Source organism: Loxodonta africana, chromosome 9 (assembly GCF_030014295.1).
Source record: "Loxodonta africana isolate mLoxAfr1 chromosome 9, mLoxAfr1.hap2, whole genome shotgun sequence".
Lineage (NCBI taxonomy): Eukaryota > Metazoa > Chordata > Mammalia > Proboscidea > Elephantidae > Loxodonta > Loxodonta africana.
The window spans coordinates 81280330-81294925 of NC_087350.1; the positions used below are offsets into that span (position 1 = coordinate 81280330).

A 14596-nucleotide genomic window follows, 5' to 3' on the forward strand; every position below is an offset into this window, starting at 1 on the left:
TTCAGAGGAGGAGCGACGTTCTTGCTACTGTGTGGAGAGTAGACTGGGGTGGAGATGAGGGTTCACAAGGAGAGAATGGAACTAAGACCAGTTAGGAAACAGTTGCATTAGTCCAGGCTTTGACTTGGGTGGTAACAGTGGAGATGGTGAGAAGTAGTTGTATTCTGGACATATTTTGAAAGTGGAGTCAACAGGATTCACTAATTGAGTAAATGTGGAATGTGAGCAAAAGAGAGGAGTTGAGAATGATGCCATGAGTTTTGGCCAGAGCAGATGGTGAATGGTCTGCCACTTACTGAAACTGGGGGAGGAGCATGTTTGGAGGAGAAGATTAAGAACTCAGTTTTGGACATGTTATGTTTCAGATGCCAGTTGGCTTTAAGTGGAGATAATGAGTAGATGGTTAGATGAATAAGTCTGGATTTCAAGAGGAGATCAGGGCTTGGAGATAAAAATGTTGGAGTCATCAACTATAAACTAGTTGGGATCACCAAAGGAGTGAATAGAGATAGAACAGAGAAGCCTGAGGATTGATCCTTGGGACATTCCAACCTTTAGAAATTGGAGAGATGAGGAGAATCCAACAAGTGAGACTGAGAAGTTGCTGCCCGTTATATAGGAATTTTTCCCTAAGGCCAAGTGAAGAAAATGGTTTCAAGAAATGCGGGATCAACTGGGTCCAATTTCCCTTCCTTTCCCTGCACGCCCTTTGATGTGAAACTGTTAGCCTGTGTTTACTCTGCTGGTTAAATGTCCCGTTGTCTCCATTACAAGGCAGAACATGTGCTGCAGCCTATTTGTATGCCATGTGTTTCTCCATTTCACGAAATAAAATTATTCCTTTAATACAAATGTTGTTTTAATTTCTATTGGAGTATTGGTCTAGTGTTTACACGAAGTTATGGGCCCAGTATCCTCTACTAGTTAAAGTAAAAAAAAAAAAAAAAGGTAGTAGCGTTTTTAACCTAAGAACTGGCAATCTGGTGAAGCTTCCTTTTTTCAGAATGTTTTCAGTTGAGTGAAATAAAATACGGCAGTAGCCCTCACAGGGAGAGAAGGATTCAAACAAGGGCTTTATTCCTTGGGTACCAAGCCAAAACCAAACTTGCTGCTGTCAAGTCAATTCTGACTCGTAACGACCCTACAGCAAAGAGTAGAACTGCTCCATAGGGTTTCCATTGAGCAGCTCATGGATTCGAACTGCCTGCCTTTTGGTTGGCAGCCGAGCTCTTAAACACTGCACCACCAGGACTCTAGTCCTGGGGTAGTAGAGTGCTATTGTTGCTTCCTGAACATGAATATAACTTGATAAAATCTATTTGGGGGAAAAAAAAATCAGGACACCGATGTGTAATAAACAGTACTGTTTAATGTAGTATGTTTAGTTTGTTCTCTGTTTCTTTCAAGTTTCAAGAATTGCCCCCTTATTATAGTACAGATGGTTTCTTCTTTTGCTGATTAACTTATCCAGAGCTGCCTAAGACCTATATTTTACTGTTTATGAGTTCAGTTTGAGCGATCTGTCAGCATCTTGTGTCTTAGAGGGCAGGAACAGCTGGGGAGGGAACAGGGTGCTTGTGTGCCTTCGTTTGATTCTTAGGATGATTCTCCAATGTATTCCAGCAAAGGACCCGACCCTTGGAGCTGGGGAGTGAATTCTGATCCTTAGGGCATAGAGCAAAAGGCCAAGAGAAACTCTGCTAAAATGGGACATTTCTTTGTGGGTTCAGAATTTATCTTGAACATTCACACAGCTTTTATAGTTTACTCCATCATATGTTCTTATTTCTTTTAATAGAAAAAAAAGTCTTAAAATACTTAGCAGTTAAAATGTTTTGTGTTTCTCTGTGCCTATCCTGGTATTGCATTGTACAGGGCTGCAACCTGTTGTTGAGAAGCTCGAACCTGCTGCAGGTCATGTTGATGCTAAGGTAGAGATTTGAATAAGGCACAGTTCTTGCAGCCAGGGAGCTCCAGTTTGTCAGGAGACAGACGTGTAAACAAATAACTGCAGTGCAGCAGGATTTGTGCCTTGATGAGGTATGATTATGTCCTTAAAGATGGAAGAGCTGGACAATTTATGAAGTAAAAATTACTATTTTGGGGGGGGGTTATGTTTGTTGCTCTTTGATTTAGTTTTTGGGAATGCATTTGACAGACTTAAGACTTTCTTTGGTACCAGGATTTTTCCTTACTAGTCTATGGTCTCTACCGCCATCAAAATTACTTTTAGAAGATATAAATCCTATCCTGTTATTGCCCAGCTTAAAGTCATCTGGCTGTCTCTGACTTCTCTAGCCTTATTACTTGTCATCCCCAGCCCCCAAACTGAATGACTTGCGTATATACTTATTTCCCTTTCTTGCTTCCTTGCCTTGACTCCTTGGTTTGTCTGGCTAACTGACACTCATCCTTACTCAGCTGAGAGGTGAGTAACTGGGTAACACCCTTCCTGATCTCACTTCTCCTTTCCCCTCGTATCTCTTCTTTCTATTGAGTAGAGATACCCCTCCAAAGAGTCCTTAAATAGGGGCCTGTCACCAGTCCTCCCTTAGTTTCCTGTTCATGCCTTTATTAGAGCAAGCAATGGTTAAGAGCTTGTCTGCTAACCGAAAAGGTTGGCAGTTCAAGTCCTTGGAAACCTTATGGGATAGTTCTACTCTGTCCTGTATGGTTGCTATAAGTTGGTGTTTTTTGTTTTTGTTTTTGCGTTTGTCTGTGTTTAGCTGTTGGTTTGCTTATGTGTTTGCTTCACCAGGCCTGGCTTCATTAGGCCAGGGAGTGGGTAGGTTTACAGTTGTTTGCTTGTTTATTTGTTTGAAAATGAAAATATTTAATTTATAATCAAACTCTATGAAACCTCAATATATTATGATTATTGATGTGTGTGTTTATGTGAATGTGTGTGAAGAATGGGAGGGAGGGTAGAGTTGCCAAAAAAGGTACAATTATAGATAAGAATGATATAAACCGTAGCATTTCCTCTGGTAAAGATATCAGTTAATAATCATTTAGCATATTCCAAATCCATGTTTAGGAAGAACGAATATACAGTAGTGTTTCAAACATTAAAATCTTCTGGGGTAGTGGAATGACAAATCAAATGACAAAGCAGCGACAGGTACTGTAACATAGTTTGTATGTTTTAATCAAGTTAACAGGTGAAGTTCTCGTACATAAGGAGAAGGGGTTTTGTTTACCTTTGATCCACAGCCATGTGTGTTGACTTTTCATTATGGCTTCTTGTTTCAGTGTCTTCTTTTGAAAGCTTTTTTTTTTTTTTCCCAACTCCACCTGTTTTGATTTCAAAATCCTGGATTATTTTTTAAACATGCCATTCTAATATTATTTATTTTTGCGTGCATTAGGTGAAGGTTTACAGAGCAAATTAGTTTTCCATTCAATCATTTATACACAGATTATTCCGGACATTGGTTGCAATCCCTGCAATGTGTCGGCACTCTATCCGTTACCACCCTGAGTTCCCTGTTTCCATTCATCTGGTTTTCCTGTCTTTTCATCTTTGCTTTTGGGCAGATGTTACCCTTTTGGTCTAATACAAATGAATGTTCCAAGTACCACTTTCCTCATGGGTGTTATTGTTTATTTTACAGGCCTGTCTGTTATTTGGCTGAAAGGTTATCTCCTGGAATGGCTTCAGCTCCAAGTTAGAGGATGTCAAAGGGCCATAATCTCAGGGTTCTTCTAGTCTCTCTTGGACCAGTAAATCTTTTTTTTTTTTTTTTTTAAATAAATTTGAATTTTGTTCTACATTTTTCCTCCCACTCTAACCAGGACCTTCTGTTGTGATCCTAGTCAGAGTGGTTAGTAGTGGTAGCCAGACGTCATCTAGTTCTTCTGATCTGAGGCTAGTGGTGACTGTGGTTCCTGTGGTTCATTAGTCCTGTGGACTAATTGTTTCCTTGAGTCTTTTTTTTTTTTTTCACTCTCCTTTGCTCCGGATGGAAAGAGACTAGTAGTTATATCTTAGGTGACTACTCGAAAGCTTTTAAGACCCAGATGCTATTCATCAAAGTAGGATGTTGTCATGGATTGAATTGTGTCCCCCAAAAATATCTGTCAACTTGGCTAGGTCCTGATTCCCAGTATTGTATGATTATCTACCATTGTATCATCTGATATGATTTCCATATGTGTTGTAAATCCTATCACTATGATGTAATGAGATGGATTAGTGGTAGTTATATTGATAAGATCTACAAGATTAGATGGGGTCTTATGCCAGTCTCTTTTGAGATATAAAAGAGAGAAGCAAGCAGAGAGACATGAGGGCCTCATACCACAAAGAAAGCAATCTGGGAGTAGAGGGTATCCTTTGGACCTGAGGTTCCTGCTTGGAGAATCTCCTAGACTAAGGGAAAATTGATGACATGGACCTTCCTCCAGAGCCAACAGAGAAAGCATTCCCCTGGAGCTGACCCTCTGAATTTGGACTTGTAGCCTACTAGACTTAAGAGAGTAAATTTATCTTTGTTAAAGCCACCCACTTGTGAAATTTCTGTTACAGTAGCACTAGATGACTAAGACAGATGTAGAACGTTGTCTTTACAGACCGTGTTTTGCCAATTGATCGAGATGTCCCCCAAGACTATAGTCCTTAGCCTTCAAGCCCAGTAACTCAGTTCCACAAGGTGTTTGGTTATATCTAGGATGTTTCTGTGATTGTGCACCTCGTGTGCTCTGTTATATATATGCATATATACATGCAGCACATACAAATATGTATGTAGAAATATCCACAGCCAAACCTGTATATGCACGTGGGTATACTCCCATAGGCCCTCCAGCACCTACTCAGCATACGTATCTGTGTATCCACTCATAAATTATTGTTTACTATTACTGTTATTGCAGGATTGCCATATGTTGTAGTATTTACTGTCATTGCCTTTTATTCTTACGTACCTCTCAGTATCTTCCCTTGCCTTGATCATGTTTTGCTGACTTTCCACATATTGTGTACTACCTTTCCCTTCACCAAAGTTAACATGTGTCTACTCTCTAGTTAGTGATTCTCCCTCTCTCCCATCCCTGGTAACCGCCAAAAATGTTTCTGCATGTAAACCTTTTCTTGACTATTTATGATAGTTGTCTCATACAATATTTGTCCTTTTGTGACTGACTTATTTCACTCATCATAATGTCCTCCAGATTCGTCCATGTTGTGAGATGTTTTGCAAACTCATCATTATTCTTTATCGTTGTATAATACTCCATTGTGTGTATGTACCACAGTTTGTCCATTTATCCGTTGTTGAGCACTTAGGTTGTTTCCATTCTTTTGCTATTGTGAATAATATTGCAGTGAACATGGGTGTGCATTTGTCTGTTCTTGTCATGGCTCTTATTTCTTTAGAATATATACCTAGGGGAGGAATTGCTGGATCATTTTAGTATTTCTATTTCTAGCTTTTTGAGGAAGCACTATTTGGTTTTCCATAGTGTCTGTACCCTTTTACATTCCCACCAGTAGTGTATAATAGTTTCAGTCACCCCACAACCTCGCCAGTATTTGTTGTTTTCTGTTTTTTTTTTCTATCAGTGCCATTATTGCTGGGGTGAGATGGTATCTCACTGTAGTTTTAATTTGCATCTTTCTAATGGCTAATGATACAACTAGTGGCTAATGGTACAACTGTTACTCAAATTTGTGCTTCAATCACTAATGCCAAGGATGAAGAAATTAAGGATTTTTGCCAGCTTTTGTAGTCCAAAATTGATCAAACACGCAATCAAGATGCATTGAAAATTACTGGTGATTGGAATGCAAAAGTTGGAAACAAAGAAGGATTGGCACTTGCAAAACATGGTCTTGGTGATAAAAAATGATGCCAGAGATCGCATTTAATAGAATTAAAAAAAGAAAATATTTTATTGTGTTTTTGGTGAAAGTTAACACAGGAAATTAGGTTCTTATTTAAAAAATTTCTATACAATTGTTCAGCGACATTGGTTACATTCTTTACATTCAGTCAGCATCCTCATTATTTCCATTTTGGTTGTTTTCATTAATCTAGCTCCCCCCCCCCCGACCGCCTTCTCATCTTTGGTCTAGGGTAAATATCAACCTTTGGTTTCATCTAGACAATTATTTTGAGGAGCACAGTACTCACAGTGATATTATTTATTTTATGGACCCAATCTGTCATTTGCCTAAAAGGTGACTGCTGGAAGTGGTTGGAGTTTGGGGTTTAAAGAGTATTTCAGGGCGATAGTCTCGGGGGTTCATCTAGTCTCTACCGGTCGGGTAAGTCTGTCTTTTTTTTATCCAGGACCATTTATTGAGTCCCTGGTTGGAATGCTTGGTAGCACATGATAGAATTTTGTTAAGACAACAAACTTATTCATTGCAGATACCTTTTCTCAACAACATAAATGGCAGCTATACAAATGGACCTTGCCAGATGGAATACACAGGAATCAAATTGACTATATCTTTGGAAAGAGATGGTGGAGAAGCTCCATATTATCAGTCTGAACAAAGCTAGGGCCACAGACCATCAATTGCTCATGTACAAGTTCAAGATGAAGCTGAAGAAAATTAAAACAAGCCCAGGAGAGCCAAATACAACCTTGAGTATATTCCATCTGAATTTAGAGACCATGCCAAGAATAGGTTTGACGCATTGAACACTAATGACTGAAGACCAGACAACTTGTCAAAGACATCATAATGAAGAAAACAAAAGGTCATTAAAAAGAAAGGAAACACCAAAATGGATGTCAGAAGAGACTCTGAAACTTGCTCTTGAGTGTAAAGTAGCTAAAGTGAGTGGAAGAAATGATGAAATAAAAGTGCTGAACAGAAGATTTCAGAGGGCGGCCTGAGAAGGCAAAGTAAAGTATCATAAGGAAACATGCAAAGACCTGGATTTAGAAAACCAAAAGGGAAGAATACTCCCTGCATTTCTTCAGCTCAAAGAAAAAAATTCAAGCCTTGGGTTGCAAATTGAAGGATTCTATGGTCAAAATATTGAATGATGCAGGAAGCTTCAAAAGACGATGGAAGGAATTCACTGTACCAAAAGGAATTGATTGACATTCAGCAATTTCAGGAGGTAGCAAATGATCCAGAACTGATGGTACCGAAGGAAGAGCTTCAAGATGCACTGAAGGCATTGCCAAAAACAAGGCTTCAGGAATTGACAGATTACCAATTGAGATGTTTCAACAAACAGATGAAGCACTGGAGGTGTTCACTCATCAATGCCAAGAAATTTGGAAGACAGCTACCTGTTCAACCAACTGGAAGAAATCCATATTTGTACCCATTCCAAAGAAAGATGATCTGATAGAATATGGAAATTATCTAACAATATCATTAATATCACACGCAAGCAAAATTTTACTGAAGGTAATTCAAAAATGGTTGCAGCATTACATCGACAGGGAACTGCCAAAAATTCAAGCCAGATTCAGGAGAAGATGTGGAACAAGGGTTATCATTGGTGATGTCAGAGGGATGTTGGCTGAAAGCAGAGAATACCAGAAAGATGTTTACCTTTGTTTTATTGAGTATGCAAAGGCATTCAACCATGTGGGTCATAAAAAATTATGGATAACATTGCGAAGAATGGGAATTCCGGAACACTTAATTGTGCTCATGAAGGACCTGTACATACACCAAGAGGCAGTTGTTTGAACAGAACAAGGAGATACTGCGTGGTTTAAAATCAGGAAAGGTGTGTGTCAGGGCTGTATGCTTTCACCATACTTATTCAATCTGTACACTGAGCAAATAACTTGAGAAGCTGGACTATATGAAGAAGAAAGCAGCATCAGGATTAGAAGAAGGCTTGTTAACAACCTGTGATATGCAGATGACACAGCCTTATTTGGTGAAAGCAAAGAGGACTTGAAGCACTTACTGATGAAGATCAAAGACTGTAGCCTTCAATATGGATTACACCTCAACATAAAGAAAACAGAAATCCTCACAACTAGACCAATAAGTAACATCATGATACATGGAGAAAAGATGGTAGTTGTCAGGGATTTCATTTTACTTGGATCCACAATCATTATCCATGGAAGCAGCAGTCTAGAAATCAAACGACATATTGCATTGGGCAAATCTGCTGCAAAGCGTTCGAAATGTTAAAAAGCAAAGATGTCACTTTGAGAATTAAGGAGCGTGCGACACGAGCCATGGTATTTTCAGTTGCCTCATACGCGTGTGAAAGCTGTACAATGAATAAGGAAGACTGATGAATATCTGATGCCTTTGAATTATGGTGTTGGCGAAGAATATTGAATATTACCATGGAGTGCCAGAAGAACGAACAAATCTGTCTTGAAAGAAGTACAGCCAGAATGTCCTTAGAAGTAAGGATGGCGAGACTTCATCTCATATAACTTTGGACATGTTATCAGGAAGGACCAGTCCCTGGAGAAAGATACCATGTTTGGTAAAGTAGAGGGTCAAGGAAAGAGAGGAAGACCTTCAACGAGATGAATTGACACAGTGGCTGCAACAGTGGGCTCAAGCATAATGATGATTGTGAGGATAGCCCAGGACCAGACAGTGTTTCATTCTGTGGTACATCGGTTTGCTGTGAGTTGCAGCTGACTTGATGGCACCTAACAACAATAATGGCTTATGATCTCGAGCATCTTTTCATGTGGTTTTTAGCTTTCTGAATGTCTTCTTTGGTGAAGTGTCCATTCATGTCCTTTTCCCATTTTTTAATTAGGTTATTTGTCTTTTTGTTGTTCAGGTATTGATGTTTTATATAAATTTTAGAGATTAGACCCTTGTTGGATATGTCATAGCTGAAAATTTTTCCCGGTCTGTAGGTTGTCTTTTTACTCTTTTGGTGAAGCCTTTTGATGACCGTAAGTGTTTAATATTTAGGAGATCCTGGTTATCTAGTTTATTTTTTGTTGTTTTGCATTTTTGGTTATGTTTGGTGTTCTATTTATGCCATATACTACGGTCCTTATCTTTGTCCCTATTTTTTTTCTTCCATGATCTTTATAATTTTAGGTTTTACATTTAGGACTTTGATCCATTTTGAATTAGATTTTGTGTAGGTGTGAGGTATGGATATTGTTTCATTTTTCTGTAAATGGGTATCCAGTTTTGCTAGTACCGTTTGTTAAGGAGACTTTCTCTTCCCCATTTAATAACTTCAACCTTTTGTCTAAGATCAGTTGTTCACAGGTGGATGGATTTACTCCTGGTTCTCAATTCTGTTCTGTTGGGCTATGTGTCTGTAGTTGTACCAGTACCAGGCTGTTTTGACCATCACAGCTGTGTAGTATGTTCTTAGTTTGAGGAGTTTGCGGCCTCTTACTTTGTTCCTTTTCTTTCATAATGCTTTGCTTATCCAGGTCTCTTTCATTTCCATATAAAGTTGGTGATTATTTTTTCCATCTCATTAGAGAATGTTGTTGCAATTTGGGTTGGGATTGCATTATATTTGTAGCTCTTTTTGGGCAGTATTGACATTTTCGCAACGTTAAGTCTTGCTATCCATGAGCGTGGTGTGTTTTTCCACTTACGTAGGTCTCTTGGTTTCTTGAAGTAGTGTTCTGTAGTTTTCTTTGCATAAGTCTTTCACATCTCTAGTCAGATTCATTCTAAGTGTTTTATGTTTTCGAAGGCTATTATAAATGGTACTGTTTTTCTGATTTCTTTTTTGGAGTTCTATTTGTTGGTGTAGAGGAATCCAACTGATTTTTGTAATGTGATCTTGTACACTGCCACTTTGCTGAATTCTTCTAGTATTTCCAGTAGCTTCTTATGCAGTCACTGGGATGTTCTGTGTATATGGTCATATCCTTTGCAAAAAGGGATAGTTTTACTTCCTCCTTATTAATTTGTATGCCCTTTGATTTCCCTTTCTTGCCTTATTGTTCTAGCTAGGACTTCTACTGCAGTACTGAATAGGAAGGTGATTGAAAGCTTTTTCTTATCCCAGCATTATAGAAAATTCTCATACATTTTCTTCTAAAACTGTAGGTTTATCTTCTACATTTACAAAGATAATTGAGCTACTATCTTGTGTATGGTGTGAGGTATAGGAATCAAAATTTTTTTCTCAAATGTCTAATGAGTTGTTCCCATTATTTATTGAATAATCATTGTTTTTCTCTTGGTTCAAAATACAGTATTTTCATAGAGCAGTGATTATTAGGAGATAGTTCTTCAAATTAACAAGTGATTGGGTATATTAAAAATGTGTACTTTTAGATTGTGTTATTTACATGCCGAGAATTTATAGGGTCAGTTTTTTTTTTCCTCAAAGAAAGTGTTGCGTAGTCTGAAAAAGAGTGTAATTTTCTTCTTCATAAATCAGAGTTTGCCATATTGAAGGTTGTTGTGCTTATTTGGGTGGCCTGACGTTGAAAGCAGCTTACTCAATACAGTAGAAAGTGGTAAATTAGGATTTGAAAAACTTAAGTTCTAGTTTCAGACCACATCTCTGTTCTGTGTTTTCTGATTTAAAATACATGAATAATTATCTCTACCATGCCTACTTCAGTGCATTATGAGGACTAAATGAGATAATGGATGTAATAGCACTTTGAATCGGTAAAATAGTTTAAATATAAGGAATTACTGCATCTTAACTTTTCCTCCCTTTCTCTTGTAGGTAGTGTTGGTGCTTCTTTTCAGTGCCAGTCCATCCATCACGACCACATTTGTCATGATGACAGTGACAAGGTGAGGTCTGTGTTGATGTCTACCATGGTGAAAATGCATGCCACCCTTATATTGCTGGAGTCACTTATATAACTTCTGGACCCAGGGCCAGGAGAGCCTGCCTTGAGGGGCTTAATGTTGAGCTGCAGGGGGCCTTGCTGGTTTGTATGTCAGATTATTAGACTGCTGCAGAGAACCTGAGGATAATTCCCAGGAGGTGGGCTGGACTCTTGATGGGTCCTGCATTTCCTTATACTGTGCCCATTCCTTTCCCATACTTAGAGCTTCTTCTCCTGCACAGTCTGGACGGACTGTCTTAATACTGTACGTGAACACATGCTTGCAGAGCTGATAGCTAACTCAGAAACATCTTGGATTCCAATATGAAATATCTTAGACATTGTAATTTTCATTTTTGGAGTCGATAATTCCACTTAATTATGTTTTCTTCTCAAACTTTACCTTTTTTGGACTCCATTTCCAAATTCTACTTTAAATGTTGAGAATTGAGAATATAAGTTACCTGATTCATGCAAAAGAAGCCTGCTTTAGTCTTTTCTTTTTGGTTAATATAGTCTCAAACTTGCGGTGGTTTTGTTTCATTTTGTTTTTTTGCTTCCGTTCTTTTTATCTCTAAGGAAACTTGATCTGTGGAGACTTTCCAATACCCATCAGCACCCTTGATGTCCCAGGCTTTGCAGTAGATATTTCTGTGGGCTCGAAGTTTGGAACATCTGGCTGCTGGTGTTGGACAGCTTAAATTTAGTCTTTTCTACCATCAGTTCCAGCGGCTTCCCCTCCCGTTTCCTGTGTCTCGTATGCAGGAATGTATCCCTTGGTAGTTTGCAATGCAGACCAATCCAAGCAATCATTTTCTCTGCTGTTTTGATCTTGAGCCTCCTCCCTCATCCTGTTGGAACTAGATCAAGAAGTTGGTTGGTCATTGGAATTTTTCCAGATGGCTTTCTTTGTTCTGTTTGTTGGTCTGTCTGTCTTTGTGAGCTTTGCTCAGACAGATTTCAGTCTGTTTACAGAGAGAGTGTTACTGCTCCTGACATTCCAGAGTCTCTTACTATTACAGCAATCCAGAGACATAAGTTTTACTTTTAACTTCTTTCAGAGTGCAAGCCACTACAAGAGACTTTTAGACCATATAGTTGATTCCTTGAAATTTAGTATTCCACAGATTTTAGAAATGAACTTTTGAAAATAAGAGGGAAAAGACAAAACCACTTTAGGTCAGTAGTATTACAAATAAATGTGCTTTATGTTTCTGAAGATGCTTTTGAACTGAATTTTCTTTTCACTGCTACATATAATATGCTTCTGACCATTTGTTCACTTATGATGGAAAAGCTGAACTGTGTTCTGTGCTGTCTCCAGATCTTCAGTCTGAAGATGAGATTTCCGTCCACCTCTGCCTGGTACCTTCCATTTCCCTAAATTGCTTTACCTCCTACTTTTGGTTCTTTGTATAACTCATTTTGTGCTTTGGGAGATTTTTCCAGAGATACATAGGGGACAAAAAGAGAAATTTAAGGGTATTGCCACTTGGTCAGCAGAAAGTACCCTCCTTTCTCTCTTGTCTAACATGTGTATAACTGTGTTTCCTAGAGGGAAATGGAGAGACTGGATTAGGGCCTCTAACTGTGGATTCATACTTCATTCAGCTAATTCAGTTAGCAAATATTTATTGATTGGCAGCTGTGTGTCTAGGCCCTTGGGGAATAGAACACTTCAGGATACAAAACAGATAAAGATGCCTTTTATCATGAGTTTACAACCTAACAGGAGGAGGCAGACAATAAAAATAAACAAAATAAATAAATTATATAGTATGTTACAGTAAGTGCAGTGAAAAAAAGAAAACGTAGAGCAGGCTAAGTGGGATGATGAGAACCAAGAGTGACTAGTGCAGATTGCAACTTTATGATCATTAGGCATCTTGCTGGAGAGGGGAGTGAGTGATGGATTGTGTTGTTTAAAAATCAGATCTCTGTTTCTGTAGTAAATAGATATTGGATTCACAAAAGCAAAACCAAAAATAAACCTGTTGTTCCTGCTTACCACTTGAATGTGCGCATGTGAACTCTCTCTCTAAAAAGCTGAAGTGATTGTACAGCACATCTAATGTACATTCCCCCCTTTTAAAATAAACTTACAAGCTGTGACTTCGGTAGGAGGGTCAGTCACCCTACAGAGCTGGGACTAGACCAGATCTTCTGCCCCCAGAGTAAGTCATGTAAAATATTTGCTTAGCAATTCTGAGCATGTTGTCCCATGAATGTCGATGCTTTGCTTATTATTTTCACTTCACAGTCTGGTCAGCAGAAGAGTGATACTCCTCCCAGGCATGGTCCATTTCTCAAATTAGGGAACCCCCCCAAAAAAAGTTTTTTTTCTTAAAAATTGCCTAATTTTTAACTAATCCTTGTGAGACTGGGGGTGGAACCAGGGGTCAGCCAAGGAGAGGGGCAGTTCATTTAGACCTCCCCTTCACAGCCTTGAAATTGGTGGCAAGTACCCAAATCTCTTGGCTTGGCCTGTCTCCAAGTTAAATAGTGTCTCAGCTGATGTGCATCGGCTTGTAGTCTGTTTCTCGAGGGGGCTGATTCCAGCTCTGAGGTTAACTAGTAAATACTGTGAGTTGCAGACTCACGTATTATCAGTTTATATTGGGTAGAGCAATTCACACAAGTCTGCCAGCAATATTTTTATATTCATTCATAAAGTTATACTCTGCAGTTTCCACGTAGTGAACATTCATTTATTCATTGAATTTTTGAGTACAGTGCTAGGTTTTGGGAGGGTACATTGAACAAAACACACAGAAGTCCTTGCCCTTAAAGAGCTTGCTTTATGTGGGTGGGGTGAGGAGATGGTGAGACAGTAAATAATTTAAATATTGTTAATTGGTCACTTGTGCTATAAAAAAACATAAAGCAGAGAAGAGATATCAGGAATATTGGGAGAAAGTTGGTCTTCTAAAACAGGGTAGTTACAACACCCTGTGAAATTGGGATTGTTTTATCCCCATTTAGTAGGTGGCAAATCTGAGACACAGATTAACTAATTTGCCCAAGGTTACATAGTAAGCCGTACAACTAATTCAAACTCCAGCAGTCTAGCTCCAGAGTCTGCATTCTACTATCCGAAGTCCATTTCTAGTTTTACCCACTCAACTTATGACATGTTCAGAGAAAAGTATATCTGCAAGTGGATAAGGTTCTGGAGAATCACGGTGAAACCAAGCCAGTTGGCAGGCAGTCTTGCCAGTTAGTTTTTTCTTGGCCAGGTTCTTTGGCCTCCATTTTGATTCATGACTGTGTTATTCTAGGCTCCTTTTCCATGGCAGCCCTGCTCTGCTTCATGCTCAGAATCTGTGCTTCTTTATAAGAAACCTCACTGTGCATTGATAATGGCACTGATCAAATGTGGTGGTCATGTAGAAACACTCTTAAAAGTACAAAGTAAAACACAAAACTGTGATTGTGATAGCATCTTTATGTTTCCCCTAGATATTGAAATTAATCTAACTCAGCTAAAGTCAACTTGGGAATAAATAGTGACATTTTCACATTGAGAATAAACTTGGCATGGGGAAATAGGTATGACCTGAGGGTGAGATAAAATATTGAGCAGTCCTCAGATAGGGATTGGACTGGACAATAAAAGATAGAAAATGATACTGGTGAGGAGTGAGCTTCTTGGATCAAGTAGACACATGAGACTTTGTGGGCAGCTCCTGTCTGGAGGGGAGATGAGAAGGCAGAGGGTAACAGAAGCTGGCTGAATGGACACAGGGATTACAGGGTGGAGAGGATTGTGCTGTCTCATTAAGGGGAAAGCAACTAGGAGTACATCCAACCCAGTTCATAGTGACCCTATAGGTGTATATAAGTTTTTGTATGAGAGACTGGCTTGATT

General features: G+C 38.8%; 1 protein-coding gene across 6 annotated transcripts in view; it reads left to right on the top strand.

Annotated features, from left to right (window-relative positions):
• The window catches only part of RNF38 (ring finger protein 38), a 172133-nt gene that overhangs the window by 57857 nt on the left and 99680 nt on the right, over positions 1–14596 (top strand). For 2 of the 6 annotated variants that reach the window (XM_064291730.1, XM_023545132.2), the window contains exons 1-2: positions 931–2785; positions 10620–10690. In XM_064291730.1, the coding sequence (XP_064147800.1) occupies positions 2566–2785; positions 10620–10690 (291 nt within the window). In that variant the 5' untranslated portion in view covers positions 931–2565. Of the gene's footprint in view, positions 1–930; positions 2786–10619; positions 10691–14596 lie in introns of those variants that run through there. The other 4 variants (XM_023545137.2, XM_010587835.3, XM_023545130.2 and 1 more) reach the window with 3 other exon arrangements.